At 44.7% G+C, this 20,400-nt stretch overlaps 1 protein-coding gene across 3 annotated transcripts in view; it reads right to left on the bottom strand.

The window, feature by feature from the left end:
- RAB3GAP2 (RAB3 GTPase activating non-catalytic protein subunit 2) overlaps window positions 1-20,400 on the bottom strand; it is a 189,861-nt gene that overhangs the window by 27,882 nt on the left and 141,579 nt on the right. For all 3 annotated transcript variants that reach the window (XM_078784331.1, XM_078784333.1, XM_078784332.1), the window contains exons 29-32: window positions 16,177-16,247; window positions 14,219-14,254; window positions 14,048-14,122; window positions 8,689-8,904 (exon numbers count right to left, since the gene is read on the bottom strand). In XM_078784331.1, coding sequence (XP_078640457.1) covers window positions 8,689-8,904; window positions 14,048-14,122; window positions 14,219-14,254; window positions 16,177-16,247 — 398 coding nt within the window. The remainder of the gene's footprint in view (window positions 1-8,688; window positions 8,905-14,047; window positions 14,123-14,218; window positions 14,255-16,176; window positions 16,248-20,400) is intronic.

The raw sequence follows: 20,400 nt of genomic DNA, 5'->3' as shown, positions 1-20,400 counted from the left end.
GTGCTCATTGATGGTCGATGGCGGATGCTCCAGAACTGCAGGGTCTACTGGAGTGCTCAGTTTCTCAACACTGACCACAGGCTTGTTGTAGCAACTCTGAAGTTGCAGCTCAAATCCAAGAGAATGCTACCATCCCATCCTCGGCTGGATGTGGGCAAGCTCAAGGAGGATATGGTAGCTGAGGAGTTTGTGAGCAGGTTGAGTGGAGTTTTGGGGGGTCTAGATGCTTTGGGGGATCATGAGGAGTTGTGGAGTGCCTTCAAGACCACCATCCTTGATTTTGCTGGTGGCTGTCTTGGAGCCCACCATCAGGCGAAGAAGAACTTTGTCTCTCAGGAGACGCTTGATACTATCGACCAGAGTCGCAGGGCCAGGCTCGATGGCAGAGCTGAACTGTTCCGGGAGCTGAGTGTTATGGATTCGTCACTTCCGTTGTGGTGGTTTGCATCCACTGTAAATATTTCTGATTCCATGTACTATTATTGTTTTCAAAAGGTTTATTGTTCATGAAGTTTTCAAACGGTAAAAAAAGTTAATGTTAAAAGAAACAGGAAACCGGATCGGGAACCGGAAGACGAAGAAGAAGAGAGAGAAAAGAGGGCGGAGCAAGTGAAGTCGGAGAAGAAGCTAGTCGCTTCAAGGTCCGGGGAGAACGTTGTCGAACGAAAGTCGCTAGTGAACTTTCGGGGTTCCTGGGAAAGGAATTCCTGTGACAGAGTTGTTCTCGCTGTGACTGATCAACCTGCGTGTCAGGTTTGGGCATTGGATTCCGAGTAATCATCGTCGTGTCGTTTCTACCTGAGTACGGGCCGTCGGCCATTTTGACTAGCGCGCTTCGCGCGTCGAGCAAACTTCCCTTGCTTCCTGTCAGCCGTTTTCACCATTCAGACGGCTATCTGGGATGTGTGTGTGTAACGCGGATTTTGAAGGCAAACCTGAGGTTCAATGATTTGGAGCTGTAAAACAATCATGCCAGAGGGCGTGTTTTCCCAGTCGCCTTGAGTGCGCCTTTTCGCAGCTTCTGGCCACGTGACCCTTTTCGCCGCTTTGGACGCGTGCGCCTTTGTGCAGTTTTGGCGGCGTGACTGGGCCTGTCACCTGAACGGGATTCGGGTTTCGATTCAACATCGTTCTGACGATCGCTGGAGGGGATCAACTCTGAGCTCGAAGACGGGAATATAGAGACATTGGGGAATGTTCTTTTTCACTCACTTGGAGCACAGTGAGTTACTTTATACTAGCTGATGGTACCATCATAAGATATACATTGATTGTACTTTTGATTGCTATTATGGTTGTACTGTTATTCTTGTGTGATTTTTAATACAATATTTGTTTGTTGGTAACAATTGGTGTGGTTTCACCATTGATTTTTGACACAGAATAACACATTTTTCTGCCGTGACTCCTCTCGGGGCTCGGAGGTACACCGTGACCAGGGGGTCGGGGAAGAGCACGTAACAGAAATTGGGGGCTCGTCCAATTGGCTCGGGGCTCGAAATTGGGTCTCCGTCTGGGATTTAAATTCCCCAATAACATCCGTCCGGGATAGAATTCCCTAACATTCCCAAATTTGGGATTTTTTTTTCTAACATTCCCAAATATTTCAAAAAAATTTGGAAATTTTTGTGTGAAGGTTAACAGGTGTTAACTGATAGTCACCATGGTGTTTGGCGCAGAACAGTTTGCGGCATCCCCTAATGAGGCACAGTTCCAAGCGTTAAAAAAATCCGAACTCTTGATATTGGCCAGACATTTTAACTTGGAGGTCTGAGTCAATATGAAGAAAGCAGAGATGCAGACATTGGTGGTAGAATCTCTGGTGGGACAAGGAACATGGACAGAGGTTGCCTTGGATTGGTTACCCGAGGAAAAAGAAAATGTGGAGCTCCGGAAAATGGAGATGCAACTGCAGAGCCAGGAAAGGGTAAAAGCAGAGGAAAGGAAAGCAGAGGAGAGAAGAGCAGAGGAAAGGAGCGCTGAAGAAGAAAGAAGAGCAGGGGAAAGAGCAGAGGAAAGGAGAGCTGCAAGGGAACTCGAAGAAAGAAGAGAAAGGAAAGAGCAGAGGAGAGGAGAGCTGAAAGGGAGTTAAAGGAATGGGACATGGATTATCAGAGGGAAGTTGAACTCAAGAAGTTGGAATTAAAGGGAGAACGGGGAGAGGTTGCATCCATGCCGGCTGGTTCGACAACTAGTCAGAACGCCTGGGATGTTGGTAAACATGTGAGGCTGGTTCCACCCTTCAATGAAAAAGAGGTAGCCAAGTTTTTCTTTACACTTTGAGAAAGTGGCTCAAATGCTAAAATGGCCTGTGGGGTCCTGGACTATGTTAGTGCAAAGTGTTTTGGTGGGTAAAGCTCAAGATATATTTTCGGCTTTACCGATTGACCAATGTGTCGATTATGAGAAAGTGAAAAAAGCCATTCTCAAAGCCTATGAATTGGTCCCTGAAGCTTACCGGCAAAAATTCCGGAATGCCAGGAAGAGGGAGAGTGAGACCCATGTGGAGTTTGCCAGAATGAAGGAAACCATGTTTGATCGGTGGTCTGATTCGAAGGGGGTTGGGAAAGACTTCAACCTGTTGCGACAATTGATCTTGGTGGAGGAATTCAAACAGTGCGTTCACGCAGACATTAAAGTACATCTGGAGGAAAAGAAAGTACCAGAGTTGTATGAGGCAGCAACCGTGGCAGATGACTATGCCTTGACACACAGGATGGGGTTCCACAAACCTAACTTCCCACCTAGAGTTAGCCAGGGGAGGTATGGCAAATCAGGGGCGGAGAACAAATATTCGTGGAGGCGGCCTAGAGATGACGATGGGGACAAATCTGATACCACGACTTTTAGGGATCAGAAGACTACAGTTCCAAGACAGACGTATCTTCCGGGGGGCTCGACGCAGACCACAAGTTTTTCCTCCGGGCCTACTTGCGCTTTTTGCAAGAAACCCTGGACATTTGATGTCCCAATGTTATGCCCTGGAAAGGAAAAATCAGGAGCGGAGTCAGATTAGTACAACTCCGAATGCATTGGCAAATGCGAGAAATCGTCCTTGGAGGACAGTGCCTTGTGAAGGTTCTCATGCCAAAGTTACGGCATCACAGAATGACCTTGCTCAAGAGGGTTACAAACCTTTTATTTCAGAGGGGTTTGTGTCACTGGATGGAGACTTGACTAACCAGAGACTTGTTAGGGTATTGAGGGACACAGGAGCACATCAATCTTTAATGCTGGAAGGCATTTTGCCATTGTCAGAGAAGACGGCAACTGGTGTGAGTGTTCTTTTACAGGGGGTTGGTGGCTGTGTTAAAGCTCCACTTCATGTCATCCATTTAAAGTCTGACTTGGTGTCAGGACCGGTCACCGTATGTTTACAAGCCACTCTACCTGTAGAGGGAATATCTCTTGTTATCGGGAATGATTTGGCCGGTGGGCAAGTTTCTGGTAATCTGAGGTTTGTTGAAAAGCCTAGCATGGAAAATAACATTGCACAGTTAGCGCAGAGGATTCCGGGTATCTTTCCATCCTTTGCCGCGACTCGTGCTATGGGTAGGAAGCGCTCTGAAGAAAAGGAGAAGGTACTGACGTCACGCTTGGCACAGACACGTCTTGTAAAGTACCCTGAAACTAAATGTCAGCACACACGAGTCATGATTGGAGGCAATATTGGCAAGCTCTTTGTAGGTGGACTGAACTTCAACACAAGGGAAGATGCCGGACTCTGTCTTCAGCAGATATGGACCGCTCTTGGAAGTGCTGCTGATAAAAGACAGGGAGACGCAAAAGTCTGGAGGGTTTGGATTTGTCACGTTTGACAACACTAAGGACGCCAAAGATGCAGAAAAGAATTTGAATGGCAAGGATTTGGATGGTCGGACCATAACAGTAGAGAAGGCAGGCCATGAGCGTCGAGGGGGCTACATAAGAGGAAAACGTCAATGATCAATGATCTCTCTCTCTTGAAAATCCTCTCTATCTCTTTGCTGATGACTCCACTCTCTGCCGCTCATCCCTCAGATCGGTAGTCTGCAGCCTCCTCACTCTCTGCAGACCTGGACAAAATCACAGACTGGTCAAATAAGTGAAACATGTCTTTCAATCCTGACAAATATCACACTCTTACGATGTCTCTCCGAAAAGACCGACTGGACAACCCTCCCATCTACTTTCTCAACAATCCTCTCCAAGAAGTTCTCTAACTCAAGCTTTCGGGTCTCACTATCTGCCATGATCTTTCCTGGGAAAACCACATTTCAAATCTGGCCTCCAAAGCCAGTCGCCGACTGCGTATCCTCCGTCGTGCGAAGTCGTTCCTTGGCACACCTGACTCCTCACCACATACAAGGCTTTCATCTGCAGCTCAATGGAATACTGTTCTCCCCTCTGGGCTGGTGCTCCTGCCTCACACCTAGCTCGTCTTCACGCTGTTGAAACCAAAGCTTTCAGAATCATTGGAATCTCCCGTGATGAAGCTAACTCCGAGGGCCTTTCACTTACTCACCGCAGGCAGGTTGGTGGTCTTTTTGTCTTCTTCCGACTCCTCTCCGGCCTTGCTCCCCCAGCTCTCTCTGGGCTCTGTCCCTCAAATATTCCTACAGGTCACACAAGATCTGCCTTCAACCCTCTTATAGTTAAACTGCCAAAACCAAGAGTCTCTGCTCACCTTCACTCCTTCATTCCTCTTTTCTCCCACCTCTGGAACAAACTCCCTCAGTCTGTTCAATCCCACTCCTCCCTCCAGGTCTTTAAAACAGCTGTTCACCACCATCTCTTCTCTTCCCCCATCCAAAACCTTGATCTTTTCTACCCACGCTAATTTCACCTCAGATCCACTTTTTTGAAATACCAACTTCTTTCCTGGAAGTCCTTGCAATGTCCTTGTGTTTTATACTTCTTGCACCCCCCCTCCCCTCCCCACGCCTCCACCCCCCAAGCCCTCTCCCTCCCACAGATCTCCCGATGTCCCTGCTCTCAAATGTTGTGTTTGTGTGCTTCCCTTTCTCTCCCCATCTTGTCTACCACTCCCCTTGTTATATACTTTGTGTGTCTGTTTGATTTTTTGTGTGATAAATGTTAGCTCTTTCACGAGCCTCGATCCTGTAAACAAACAAAAAAACAAAAAACAAAACAAACGTGGAGGTAGTTTCAGGGGTGGCGATGGCTCCCGGGGTGGGAGTCGTAGTTTTGGTGGTGGCCGCAGTCGAGATTACTATGGAGGCTCCCAGAGTTACGGCAGCTCCCGCAGGGATGATTTATCAGTGTAGTGGCCGAGAAGGAGACCGCTATTCCCGTGACTACAGCGACAAACGCTCCAACCGTGATTATTATGAAAGTTAGGAAGAGTTTGAAGCACTGAATGCTGCGGAGCAGCCGAGTCAAGATTCCTACACGGATTAACCGTGAACTCCACGTTCCTAAAGGCGTCCATGTAGTGAATACCTCCAGGCCTCACCACCCAACCACCATGAAACCTGGCTCTCAGCTCGGCCTCCCTAAAAAGTGCTATAGATTTGCTTGACTTTGGATTTTGATCACAACCCCTTAACCTTCATTCAAAAAATGTTTTTGGCCTGCAAAGAAAGTTTTCACTATGTTCAAACTTTCTTTCTTGAGGGGGGGGGGGGGGGGGGAAGTGTTACGGATTCGTCACTTCCGTTGTGGTGGTTTGCATCCACTGTAAATATTTCTGATTCCATGTACTAGTATTGTTTTCAAAAGGTTTATTGTTCATGAACTGTTTTCAAAAGGTAAAAAAAGTTAATGTTAAAAGAAACAGGAAACTGGATCGGGAACCAGAAGACGAAGAAGAAGAGAGAGAAAAGAGGGCGGAGCGAGTGAAGTCAGAGAAGAAGCTAGTCGCTTCAAGGTCCGGGGCGAACGTTGTCGAACGAAAGTCGCGAGTGAACTTTCGGGGTTCCTGGGAAAGGAATTCCTGCGACAGAGTTCTTCTCGCTGTGACTGATCAACCTGCGTGTCAGGTTTGGGCGTTGGATTCCGAGGAATCATCGTCGTGTCGTTTCGACACGAGTACGGGCCGTCGGCCATTTTGACTTGCACGCTTCGCGCGTCGAGCAAACTTTCCTTGCTTTGCGTCAGCCGTTTTCACCATTCAGACGGCTATCTGGGATGTGTGTGTGTAACGCGGATTTTGAAGGCAAACCTGAGGTTCACCGATTTGGAGCTGTAAAACAATCATACCAGAGGGTGTGTTTTCCCAGTCGCCTTGAGTGCGCCTTTTCGCAGCTTCTGGCCGTGTGACCCTTTTCGCCGCTTTGGCCGCGTGCGCCTTTGTGCAGTTTTTGCGGCGTGACTGGGCTTGTCACCTGAACGGGATTCGGGTTTCGATTCAACATCGTTCTGACGATCACTGGAGGGGATCAACTCTGAGCTCGAAGACAGGAATATAGTGACATTGGGGAATGTTCTTTTTCACTCACTTCGAGCACAGTGAGTTACTTTATACTAGCTGATGGTACCATCATAAGATATACATCGATTGTAATTTTGATTGCTATTATGGTTGTACTGTTATTCTTGTGTGATTTTTAATACAATATTTGTTTGTTGGTAACAATTGGTGTGGTTTCACCATTGATTTTTGACACAGAATAACACATTTTTCTGCCGTGACTCCTCTCGGGGCTCAGAGGTACACCGTGACCAGGGGGTCGGGGAAGAGCACGTAACACTGAGGTATAAAACTGTACGCTTGCTGAGGGCAGATAAGGAGGCCTATGTGCGAGGAATCTGTAAAAGGGTAGAGCATCACTTGTGGACATGTGATTCTCGTCCTGCATACAGAGGAATCCGTGCATTGCGTTCCTCTAAGCCTGTCCCTAAGTGTACTGCAGTTAGAGCAGAGGGCGGTGGCCTCTTGACAGAGGAGTCTGAAGTGAAGGCCCGCTGGGCCAGTTACTTTGAGCGGTTGTACCAGGCTGACCCACCGTCTGTTGAGTTGGATGTCAGGGGTGTTGCTATCCCAAATGCTGACCCCCCAATTAATTGTGAACCGCCTTCACTTGTGGAAACACAGGCGGCGGTGAACCGGCTAAAAGGGGGCAAAGCTCCTGGGATTTGTGGCATCCATGCCAAGCTTCTCAAGGCTGGTGGAAATGCTATACTTGAGTCGTTGCATGCAGTTCTCTGCTCTGTTTGGAGCACAGGCATAATCCCAACTGACTGAAAGAGGGGCCTTGTTGTCCCTCCCTGGAAAGGGAAAGGTGATCACCAGGACTGCAACAACGACTGAGGGGTGACACTACTCTCAGTGCCGGGCAAGGTCTTTGCTTGGATCATTCTTTAGAGGGTTCGCCGCCATCTGCTCGAGCACCAGTGACCAGAGCTTTACACCTTTACACTTTAAAGAGTCGGGCTTTACACCAAAGAGGTCAATGATTGACCGTATCCTTGTGCTTCAGGTCCTCACCAAACGCAAGAGAGAGTTTTGCCAGGGGCTGCTTGCAGCCTATGTTGATCTCCGCAAAGCGTTCGATTCAGTGAATCGGGATGCCCACTGGAGGATTCTTGGTCTTCGTGGGGTGCCACCAACGCTGATCAATCTGATCTCTGAACTATACTCTGGTACTGAGAGTGCTGTGAGGTGTGGTGGCTCCATCTCTGACTTATTTCCAGTTGTTACTGGAGTTCGGCAGGGGTGTGTACTGGCTCCCACACTCTTCAGCACTTGTAGGGATTAGATTCTGGGGAGGATGTCCGAGAGGTCAGGCTGCAGTGCAACGTTTGGGAGTGTCAAGATCTCTGACCTTGATTTCGCAGATGATGCAGTCATCTTTGTGGAAACGCTGGATATTCTTATGGGGGTCCGCCAGCACTGAATAAGGAGGTGGAGTTGCTGATTATGGATTTCCTGGGTCAAAACCAAGATCCAGGCTTTCAATGACATATTGGACGCTGCTTGCCTGTTTGTGGCGAATATGTTGAGGTCACAAAGAGATTCACTTACCTTGGCAGTGTTATTCATGTTGTGAGCCAGAGGTTGATAGACGTCTGGGTCAGGCCTGGGGAGTCATGGATTCACTGGATCATGGGGTGTGGCGCTGTCGGTATCTATGCAGGAGGACGAAAGTCAGAATCTTTAAGTCCTTGGTGCTTCCAGTCTTGCTCTACGGATGCGAGACCTGGACCCTTACCAAGGGCCAGCAAATGAGACTTAACTCCCTTGGAACAAAGTCTCTTCGGATAATCCTTGGCTATTGCTGGTCGGACTTTGTGTCCAACGAGTGGTTGCTGAGAGAGACCCAGATGAGATTTGTTTCCTGTATGGTCCATGAGCGTCAGCTGCGGCTGTATTGACATGTGGTTCATTTTCTGGACGCTGATCCAGCTCCCCAGATACTCTCAGCAAGGGAGCCTCGTGAATGGACGAGGCCAACGGGCCGACCACGTGCCTCGTGGTTGCAGCAGGTTGATCAGCACCTCAAGGAAATAGGGATGGGCCAGGCATCAGCCTAGGGGATTGCCAGATGGAGGCCACTGGAGTACCGTCAGAAAGTGGACGCTCCGGCACATGCTCCCATACCTGACCTGATATTTCAAAAGCTCCAAAACAGCAACGAAGGACTTTTGAAAAAAAAGAATTTTTTGTCCTTTCTAATAGCAAACTGCATTTAATAACAAAATTCCATTTTCTAATTTTCACATGAAATCCAGACATAACGAACCTACTTTTGCATCAAACAGTGAAAGGGGCCTGACACGTAGGCCAAATGCCAAGGTGGCATGAAGCAACCGGCAGAGGACATAGTGGTGCTGCACAAGAGGGTAGTGAACCCCATGTTGGTCCAATGCCAGTTCAGGGATCGACGTTGGACCTTCAGCCCCGGCCCAAGCATCCTCCACCTCGAGGGTAGGAATCTCAGCTTCATCCCGGTTGATGTCCGCCTAGCAATGGGACAATCAGTAAGGGAGGTCATAGAGGCCAATGTAAAAAAACATCTGTGCACGTTCCACTGACCTTGGGATCATGTTGATTCAGGAAAGGTGGCCTGTAAAGTCAAATGGTCTAAACATTCACAACAAGGTCAGAAGGCATACGTTTGACTCACGTTCACTTCATTAATTGCGACTCCAAGGTTGTTGATGATAACTCTGGGCAACAACAAAAAAAACCTTTGTCTGCTACTAAAGGAAATGCAGGTGTTCTTGGCTAAATCTGGGCCGCTGATTTCAAATATGTGGTCAGAGTTTAGCCAGCACGTCAGGTTTTCAAAATACGTGTATGTATTAATGATACCCGGCATGCTATATTAGATACTTTATTATTGCAGATCGCCACATTGTACATACTAGGGCATTGCCCGTACTATATCTATATCTAAAATTATATCCCCCCCCTCTATTTACATGAAATGGTTTGGTCCAAAGCGAACGGCTTCCGGAGTTTGGTAAAGAAATCGCCATCGCGTGCACAAACGCGCAGGAAAGCGAATGAATCGCAAATTCGTTTTTATTAGTTTTAAAACATAGTTTAACGCCAACATAGCGCCAACATAGTTTGCAAACGTGAAATAAATGAATACGCTCTCAAATGTGCCATCCGAGGCAGAGTGTGTCCGCCACGTTCGGCACACGCGATAGTTCGCTGCTCTCTGATTGGTTGAATCGTTTTTTGGACATAGCTCGGTAAGTAATTGTCCGATTAATATGAAACCTTGAAAAGGCACATCCTCGGGTCCCCAGCAATATACCTGGCAAGTTAAAAGTATATCGGACCCGTGGTTGTCGAGAAACAGCGGTCACAGACAAACAAACGTACAAACGTACAAACAAACAGAGATTACTGGAATTATAGATAGATAATATCAGTGCTTAGTAATTACTTTCACGCCATATTTTGATAACAATGATTGATCTCCGTGTATAATGTGTAGTATACAAACCAAGAACATAAACAAGTTGCAGAAAAAGAAGTTAATAAAACATTAGAACATGGTAATCTTAGGAAGGGTGTAAACTTGATAGGGAAATCTGCCCCATTGTGAGTGATTCAGAAACAACACTTCAAGTTTACACTCTTCCTTGCAATATAGTCAGCGTAGTCAATGTTCAGACGTGTTCAGAAGTGTGTGAGACACTCGCTCTTGCGCTTGTGTGTGGAATTGGTCTCCCGTTATAGGAACCAGCAGTAATCACCCATCATGTTTGGGTTGAACCGGTCAAACATCATTTTCTATCTTAAAAAAGGCAGCTAGGTTTGTGTGGTGATCACGGAAGTGGGACATTTTGGTTCCTTCCTCTAGGAGATTCCATTGCTGTAGTCTGAAGCCCAACACTTCAGCCTTCTCCTTTGACAATGACAGGTCTCTCACCAGATCGTTTAATTCTTATTGATTTAGCAAGTGTGGCTTCTTTTCTTCAGACTCAGGTTCGTACAGTTCATCCATATTACCCATAGCATCGTCAGAGTTGTCATCACTTTCATCTGAGCGGCCTCTGGTGGAACTGGCACAGAGAATCCAAGTCATGGGGGTCCGGCTTCAGAGCAGACTTACAATCTGGATATACAATTTTTGACTTGTTTTTCGTTGAGAAACCAGCAATATTTGCCCAACAAAAGTGGCAGTCAGAGTGATGATTCGTTGGCTCAAGCCACATCATTGGCACAGCAAAAGGCATTGCCTTCCTTTTGCCACTCAACCACTGCGTAAGCCCCGAGTTACACACGGTGCAGCAAACATGAGGTACTATCTTGGTCTCCAACTTTACATTCAAAATAATACTTGTAAGCAGCTTCCACCCTCTTGGTAAAAGGTTGTTGCGCTGGCTACATGGAGTGTATTTCCCACAGATATAACAAAAGTTATCAGGGTGATTCACACAGCCTCACCTATTCATGATGCCTGTAGTAACATATGCCTAACCTGAAAATATACAGAAAAATATATTCGGTTATAACCTGAAAATATGAATGAATGAATGATCGTTTTAAGGCCATTTTCCCCTGCTAGAGCAGGGGTTGGCATTGCGGGCCCCATGACAATCATGGTTCCCTGTTTGAGGCAATGTTTTTATGGCCGGATGCCCTTCCTGACGGATGTCCTTCCTGACGTCAACCCTTGGTCACCTCTTACGATGTGCAGGGATACGTTGTACCTATTCTAAATTGGGGTACACACCGGGATCATTCATCCCAGCAAGCTGGTACTCAATTTGCCGACCTCGGAAGGATAACAGGCTGAGTCAACCCCCTGGCGTTAATTCAACGATCGGCCGGGATTCGAACTCAGGATCCTAGGATTCCAAGCCAGCACCCTAACCGCTAAGCCAACACCAGGCTTATAACCTGAAAATATATAGATACTATTAGCATGATATGAATTCCAAACTTGATACATTTTTAAAATATATACATATTGCATTTAAACATTTTAGTATCAAGTTATTAACTCCTCTCAGCACGGAAGCGGCATGCAAAATTGTAATGCCACGTGGAAAATTTTACTTAAAAATTCATAGCTTGGTCAGTTTTCATCCATTTTAAATAATTTAAAGTGAATTCAAAAGCTCTTTTTATGAGAAATAATATTCTACAACAGTTGTATTGCTACAATTGAAACAAAAAAAGAATAATTTATGATCACTCAAAATCACCCACCAGGGCAAGCTACTGTAATTGGACCATATGTACAACTCAAAATCCTGACGTGCTGAGAAAATTCTGATTTCACATTCAGACAGAATAAGCATAGTCGATTTAGTCTCGAACATATGTTTCTACCCCAGGAGCAAAATCTTTGTTGTCCAGTGTAATGGACTATGTATAAGCACTTCCATGATCCCTAATCACAATAGATATAAGGCCATCACCCTCTGTGGGTTTTCCACCAATCATGCATGCTAGGCCTCTCACTTCCATCACTAGTAACAAACTTACTGTGTACAAGTACCGGATGAGGAAGTGAAAATAATTACAGGATTGGAGAGGATCCCATTTTCTTTGATGTTGCCAAATTGCGAATAAATATTGAGTTTTGTTAATTGTCATTCGCCAACCCTCTTTCTTACAAACCACCGCATTCACAAGGAGGCTGACCAAACCAAAGTATTAAGACAGGGCTCTTCCAAGAAGAGAATAGTTCAGGCATGAAATGGTCTTCCTGGAAAGGTAGTGGCAGCAGAAAGAGTAGATAGGTACCTAGAAGCCCTCAAGATAGAGGGATTTTTTTTTTTAAACAGAATCGAGGCTCGTGTAAAAGAGCTAACACATTGAACATGAAAACATGCACAGACACATAAATAAAACATACAATGAAGGGAGTGGGAGACAAGAGGGGGGAGAGAGAGGGAAGCACACAAGCACAACAACAGTAGAGAACATGGACGTCAGTAGATCTGTGGAAGGGGGAGGGCTGGTGGAGGAGGGAGGGGTACACGGTATAAAGCAAATGAACACTACTAGGAATTTCAGGAAAGAAGTTGGGGATTGAAAGAGGCGGATTTGGGGTGTTTTAACGGGTGTAGAAAAGATCAAAGTTTTGGATGGGGGAAGATAAGAGATGGCAGTGAACAGCCGTTTTAAAGACCTGGAGGGAGGAGTGGGATTGAAGAGAGTGTGGGAGATTTTTCCAGAGGCGGGAGAAAAGAGGAATGAAAGAGTGAAGGTGAGCAGAAAGTCTTGATTTTGGCAGTTTCACCAGAAGAGGGTTGCTGGCAGATCTTGTGCATCCTGCAGGAATATTTGGGGGACAGAGCACAGAGAGAGCTGGGGGACCAAGGCCGGAGAGGAGTCGGTAGAAGACAGAAAGACCACCACCCTGCCTGCGGTGAGTGAGTGAAAGGCCCTCGGAGTTAGCTTCATCGCGGGAGATTCCAATGATTCTGAATGCTTTGGTTTAAACTGCGTGAAGCCGAGCTAGGTGTGAGGCAAGAGCACCAGGCCAGAGGGCCCACCTCCCCTCTAACTAGCTCGTTATCCCTCGTCACCCTTTCATTACAGACCTTTCATATTAGAGATTTACTCCAAAATATGTATTCATTCTTGTTTTTAAAAGTACATTTAATAACTTTCTAAGTAAAAAATAGGGTTTAATATGCTTTTCAAACAAACATATCATGCTGAGCGCACAGGAAATCGGACGGGAAAACGACCATTGCATGGGTGGGGTGCAGGGATTCATTCATGTTCCCATGATGCGTGGCACCATACTGCACTGTATCATACAGTATTTGTACGCGATGGCCTCCCCCAACTGCTGTGTCTGTCGATTGCCCAATAACAATTTGTATGTACACGTCTTTAGCGAGCATTTTTACATTTGTTTTTGCCCTAATAACGATTAGCAATGGCTGATAAGCGTAAAGCAAATAGTACCAGTGACCATGGTGAAAAGAGAGTGCTTTTTAGGCTTTATAGCATTAATTTGTTCATTTTTGATTTTAAAAAGTATATTTAATTACGTTTTCATATAAAACATTGGGTTTAATTTGTGTTCAGGAACCAAAATAATTCTAGTTACATGTATTTAAAGGGGATTTATTGATTCGGTGTACGAACATCCAGCTTAAGAACACATTTTTAGGAGCATACTGTGTTCGTAAAGCAGGGACTTCCTGTATCATAATAAACATATGCTGCTTAAAGCTGCATTTCACCAACGTTTTTACGCACCTGGCTTCCCATCATGCCAGTGAAATGCACAAGCGCTAAGATCTCCAGTGCAGACTGACAAATCAAGACTAGCAATGCGCGTCTCTCTGAACGATTTGCAATTTTCACAATCTTCATTCATGCAACTTGTAATTCCATTCATATCAGCAGATATGCAAGATAAAATATTAGAAAGACTTCTCAGAAGGAATTCCTTTGATTGTGTGAATGATGGGAAGTTTGTATAAACACGAAGTTGCCTTTAATAGCGATGATCAGTATAAAAACCAAAATGTATGTCACACAGCCATTCAAAATAATATTTTATGATTAAACTTGTCGAGTTGAGACTTAGTCATGGTGAAGCTGTTCTTTGTACATTCCGTGCCACCTGTCCTGAGAGGCTTTAGGATTAAATGTTGAATGTTTTGAATTCACCTCTAGCAAAATCTGCAAAAGTTCACAGCAGCAGCTAAGAAAGACTGTTGCAGCCTTGTCACCCATGCCCAAATCCTGTGGAAACAGAAACAAATAAAGTGTGAGCATCAATGATTTTCATGAAGAAACAAATGGCGGAACTATATCAAAGCAACATGAAAAGATGCTCACCCGCCTACACAGCCGATCCTTTGGAGCTTTGCAAACCTGTACAAAAAGGAAACAAAATTATGTTACCCGAAAATGCTCTGCAAAAAGCCATAAAACGTTATATTACTTTATATTATACAAATAGATTACATAGCATGAGAACAGAACATATGGAGGATCCACAACTATACGATGGCAATCAATATTCCTTTCTCAAACTTTCAACATGAGGTCCACAAACCTGAGGGTGGATCTGAGGTTGAATGTCTTTGATGTTGAGTTTGAATATTTTTCACAACTTGTTTATTGCATGTACATGTGTAACAAATGTTAGTTTTCAACATAATCTACATTGCGTTCATTGCATTTTTCCAGCGCATTACCGAGGCCTGGATTCCTCTAGAAAAAAATAGTTTGGCTGCTTGTGTAGCCATTCGTGCACCACCTCTTGGATCTATTCATCAGATCGGAAAGTGGTTCCACCAAGCGTCTCTTTAAGTGGCCCCAATATGTGGTAATCCTAAGGGGCGAGGTCTGGCAAGTAGGGTGGATGAGGAAGACACTCAAAATGCAGGTCCTCGATTGTTGCATCCGTAGCGTGGGCAGTATGGGGTCGAGCATTGTCATGCTGCAGCAAAGCACCGGTAGTGAGTAGTCCATGACGTTTTGATCTGATTGCTGGTTTCAGATGATTTTTAAGGAGGTCGCAGTACGATGCACTGGTGACCGTGGTCCCTCTGGGCATGTAATGCTCTACAAGTGGGCCTCGGCTATCCCAGAAGAGCGTCAGCATCACTTTTCCAGCGGACGGCTGTGTGTGGAATTATTTGGGCTTCGGTGAAGTTGAATGGTGCCATTGTTTGCTTGACCTCTTCGTTTCTTGCTGAAAGTAGTGGACCCAGCTTTCATTCCCAGTCACTACACGCTGTAAGAAAGCGTCGCCTTCTGCATAACGGCGCAGAAGTTCTTCACATGCGTCCACTCGCCGTTCTTTCAGTTTGGGTGTGAGTTGTCTCGGCACCCACCTTGCAGACACTTTGCGGAATCCCAGCACGTTGTGAATGATAAGATGTGCTGAACCATGGCTAATGTTCAATTCGGAGACCACTTCATTCAGCGTAAAGCGACGGTTTTCCCTTAGCACGCACTCAACTCCTGCAACCATTTCAGGTATGTCGGCTGTGTGAGGCCAGCCCGAGCGAGCAGCGTCTGCCACACTGGACACTCCACTTTTAAACTTCCTGTCCTAGTCGTACACCTGCTGCAGCGATAAACATGCGTCACCATATTGCATCTTCATTCTGCGATGGGTTTCACTGGGATTCACACCCTCACTTCCCAAGAAATGGATGACAGAACATTGCTCCTCCTTGGTGCATGCTTCTAAGGGAGCCGCCATCTTGGAACTTCTCTACTGATGTCATACGCTCAATGTTGCCAGATCTAAAACAGGCAAAATATGACTCTTACCCATAGATATAACATAGGTCGACAACTACACACATTGCATTCTCCAATTTATACTGCCGTTTTAAGGTCACTTATCATGGAATATATATATATATATATATATATATATATATATATATATATATATATATATATAAATAAATAAATATAAATACACATACATAGTGGCTTAATCGCTCAAGCAAGCACTCCAACAAAGCCACAACCTATTACCCCCTAATTTACATCCCACCCATTTATCTTTGCAACCTTTTGTCTTCTCATCGCTCTCCCCACCGTCACTGCAAACCTCTGCCTGCCACTCTTCCTCGACTTAAGTTATCTCTGCCCTCCTTAAAACCCACTTCCATATCCCTCCCCTCCTTTCTCCATGAGACCCTCTCACTGGATCTCCTTCAACAATTCCTATTACCTGTCACCCTCTTCCTTTTTCTTCATAAAATGATTACATAGCACCAAGGTAATGCAAGATGCCAAATAAGTAATTAAATTATGATGTTGACTCCTACCTTATCGATGAGCAGAGTGGTAGCTGACAGACGTTCTACCAGGAAGGTGTTCCACATCATTGCACTTACACCTAGCAAATGAAATTTGAATTAATGAAAAAAAATTTGATCCATTTCCTTGTCCTGAAGCACAATCCTTCTTGTGCTTCATATTTTTTTCTCCTGGTTTTTTTTTTTCCTTTCACCATTGAGAGCAACTGCAAACATCAAAACAATTGCCATTGCCTATCAACATATTCATGCATATAAATATATTGAGCATTGCCTTGTAGTCAGTACCACCTCTGCAAGAAAGTAGCTTTATTAAATCATGACTACCATAAAATTCACAAGCTGCATAAAATGCTGGTCTTTCACTTTGATTAATTATTAAATGATTCTTAGGCAAGTTTAAAATGGCAATTTGATTACCTGATTTTTTAAAAACCCACAACCATGTGCATGTGGTCTATACTGACTCAAATAAATAAATTTTCTTCTTTAAAAAAAAGTATTTTGTCAACGTACGACATACCGTAATTGCTGAGATCGTCAATATGTTGATATAGAAATGCTAATCGTATACAAATGAGTTACATTGTCTGAAATTGGCCGTGTCATACCATGCCTGTTAAAGTAACAAACAAGAAAAGCATGTAAGGTTTACTCCTAGCAGAATTTATTATCTACATTACAAAGCACGTAATTCAGATTTATGCACACAAATAACAATCATAAAAGTAGAGTGAAGTCGATGGCGCACAAAGGCAATCCCCACGCTTCCCACCAAAAGCAAAGTTGGGAAATGGCAAAACGTTCCACCAGGAACGACGCAATATAAAATTTTGAGTTAAATGTTTTTTTTCCTGTTTTGACACTTGCATGATGTTAAATGATATTTGGATGAATGTAAAATTTGTCCCATTTTGGGTTGCCCAGACCTCAATCCGTTAGATCATGCTCTGAAGCAATGCCCGTTTGTGGCCAGACCACGTGACCGTGTGGTCTGTTCTCCAATGTCCACTTGAAGTAAAGGATTTGAGACAAACATAATGATTTGCTCCATCTTGCCCATCTCCTGAAATGGTCTGTTGAATTCCTTTTCCATTCTGTTCAGGTGGTCACAGAACGTATTTGGATGTAACCCTTTCTCTTTAATGTTTTGTAGGATTTCCTCCAGATTTGGGAAGTGCTCTGCCATGTTGTTCTTTAACTGGGAGAACCACATGCCCAGTTTCAACTTGAATGCATTCACTGAAATGATCATGTATGACAAGCCCCTGTCTCTTCCCTGCAGTCCACGATTCAGCTTGTTGAATTTTGCTGTAATATCCGTAAGAAACCCCAAGTCCAACAACCACGCATTATCTGACAGCTCGCTGTACACCTCATTCCTTGATGAAGATGGGGAACAATTTCAGGGATCAGATCTATAAATATCTGGAGGATTTGTCCTCGACTTAACCATCGCACATGTGATTGAAGGATTAGCTCACAGTAGGTGCCATCAAGCTCATCGAGTAATGATTTCAACGAGCGTGTTGCAGAACTCTGTCACAAATTGACCATCTTGACAACAACTGTCATTCTATGAGAAAAGTCAATAACCTTGCTCGCTATTGCTTGTTGGTGGATAACACAGTGGTAATTGACAAAGGAGGGAAATTCAGGATCATTTCTGCAAAGTGCAATAAAGACTGCATTGACACCCAGCATTGCCAATGCACCATCGGTTGTGATTGGAAACAGCTTCTTGATTAGAATGTTTTTCTCAGTCATATACCTTTTGAATTTGTTGTAGACTTCCTCGTCTCTTGTCCCCTCTTTGAGTGGCAAAAGAGTGAGGAAGTCCTCCTTTGTTGTTGAGTTTTCGAATACCATGCGGACGAAAACATTCAGCTGAGCCATATCTCCTGATTCTTGAAACTACAGTGAGAAACATTCACAGTCTGACAAGTCTTGGTGTATTTGCTGAGACACGTCCTCCGACGATTCCATCCTTTTGGCTACTGTTGAAGCGCCAAGCAGCATTCCCTTGATGGCTGTCGTAATTTCATCTTTCTTCTTAGTCTTTGAACAAGGTGTCGACAGCAACCATCATGGCCTCCTTGATAACTTCCCCATCGGTGAATGGTTCCGTATGATTCGCCAGCAGACGTCTAATGTGAAAAAACTCCTCTGTGCTAGCCTTGCCTTTAGCTACAAGTTTCGAAAAGAGTAACTGTTGAGCTTTCAAAATTCCCTTTAACCTCCCAACTTTCTTCATCCGAATCGCAACGTTTAAAGGAAAAAAATTCTTGAAATTTTGAATGCATTGTCTTCTGATGCCGTTCCAAATTATCTTTTACTCAAGGCTCCACTCTGATCACAAACTAAACAAATGCTCTTGTTTTTGATAGTCAAAAAAATTAATTCACTTTCCCATTCCTGGTAGAAATTGTAGGTTTTTGCCCTCTTCTCAGTCGGCCCTGGCTCCTGGCTCGTCATTTTGGCTTTAGGAAATAAATCTTAGCAACAAGAGAAAAATGAAAATGAAAATCCCAGCTTATTCCATGTTTCCGCAGTTTGACAACAGCCAATGAGTAACTGACAACTACATGGAGGTCGTGGCGTACAGTGACTGCATCATAGATGGATAATTTCTTTGGTTAAATGCAAATTATTTCTGATTGGTCTGTGCAATGACATTTCGCTCTTTTTTTGCATCTCTCCAGCAGTTTGCAATTGCGACCCACGTCCGTTGCAGTTTAAAATACAACCACCGAACAGAATCTCTGCTTTTCCCACTCTATATCTATATTTAAAGAAAAAAAACATTTTTTCAAATTGAATTTAAAAAAAAGTGACTGGTCAAGACTCTGGAATTGACATGTCAATCGCTATTGACGGGTTGGAGACAACTGCCCTGCTAAGTGACAAACTGTTGGTGTTTCCATTTTTTGTCCACTACCTGTATATTCCCCATGCCAGTGAAATCCTGTGAACAGTAAATAAGCTTTGAGAGAAAGCAGTTTTAAACAGCGTTCTTGTCTTTTTGCTTTCCGCCCTGCACTCTTTTTGCTTTCCTCTCTTCAGAATATACATGTGACCATCCTGATTCACCTTTCAGACTCCAGGCTTATTACTGCTCACCTCCACTCTTCATTCATCTTTTGCCATAACTCTGGAACCACTTACTTTAGGTAATAAAATCTCACCTTTTACTCTATCTGTGTCTTTCCGTCTTCTACCGACTCCTCTCTGGCCTTGCCCCCCCAGCTCTCTCTGGGCTCTGTCCCACAAATATTCCTACAGGTCGCACAAGATCTGCCTGCAACCCTCTTATGGATAAACTGCCAAAATCAAGACTTTCTGCTCACCTTCACTCCTTCATTCCTCTTTTCTCCGGCCTCTGGAACAAACTCCCTCACTCTCTTCAATCCCACTCCACCCTCCAGGTCTTTAAAACAGCTGTTCACCACCATCTCTTATCCTCCCCCATCCAAAACCTTGATCTTTTCTACCCCCACTAATTTCGGTCCCCTTGTGTTTTATACCTCTCCCCCCCCCCCCCCCCCCCCTTCCCACGCCTCCTGCCCCCAAGCCCTCTCCCTCCCACACTTCTCCCTGCTCTCAAATGTTGTGGTTGTGTGCTTACCCTTCTCTCCCCATCTTGTCTTCTGCTCCCTCTTTTTGTATATTTTGTTTGTCTGGTTGATTTGTTTGTGAAATAAATGTTAGCTCTTTCACGAGCCTCGATTCAGTATACAAAATCTCCTGCCATCTTCCACTCATACCTGCCATATTCCACCCCTACCTGCTATCCTCCACCCCTACCTGCTATCTTCCACCCCTACCTGCTATCTTCCACCCCTACCTGCTATCCTCCACCCCTACCCACTAAGCTTCTTTTTTCTACCATTTCCCTCCCCACACAAGTCCTGTTATCGGCATACTTCCCCAACCTTTCCTTTTCATTCATCCAAATGCTTGTTCTGAGCTAACCTGTTTCCCCACCTCCACAATGTCAGTACGGTAGACTACAACCCTCTGTAGCTTATGTTCGTTCTTCCAGAAACCTAGCTAGATCTCATATCAAAAGACAACAATAAAGACTAGGCCAAACAATTAGAAACGGCTATGCTACTTTGTACTGACCACAGCATGACTGTATAAACATGGTCATGCCTGCACAGCTGGTACCTTAAAAAAAAAAATAGCTGGAAGAGGTCAACCCCACAACAAGCTCTTTCCTTTCTATTAAAG

This window comes from Myxine glutinosa, chromosome 9 (genome assembly GCF_964187855.1).
Source record: "Myxine glutinosa chromosome 9, kmMyxGlut1.1, whole genome shotgun sequence".
Taxonomy (NCBI): Eukaryota; Metazoa; Chordata; class Myxini; order Myxiniformes; family Myxinidae; genus Myxine; species Myxine glutinosa.
Note: the sequence above shows the minus strand (reverse complement) of the source record. Positions and strands in the feature narration are given on the sequence as shown.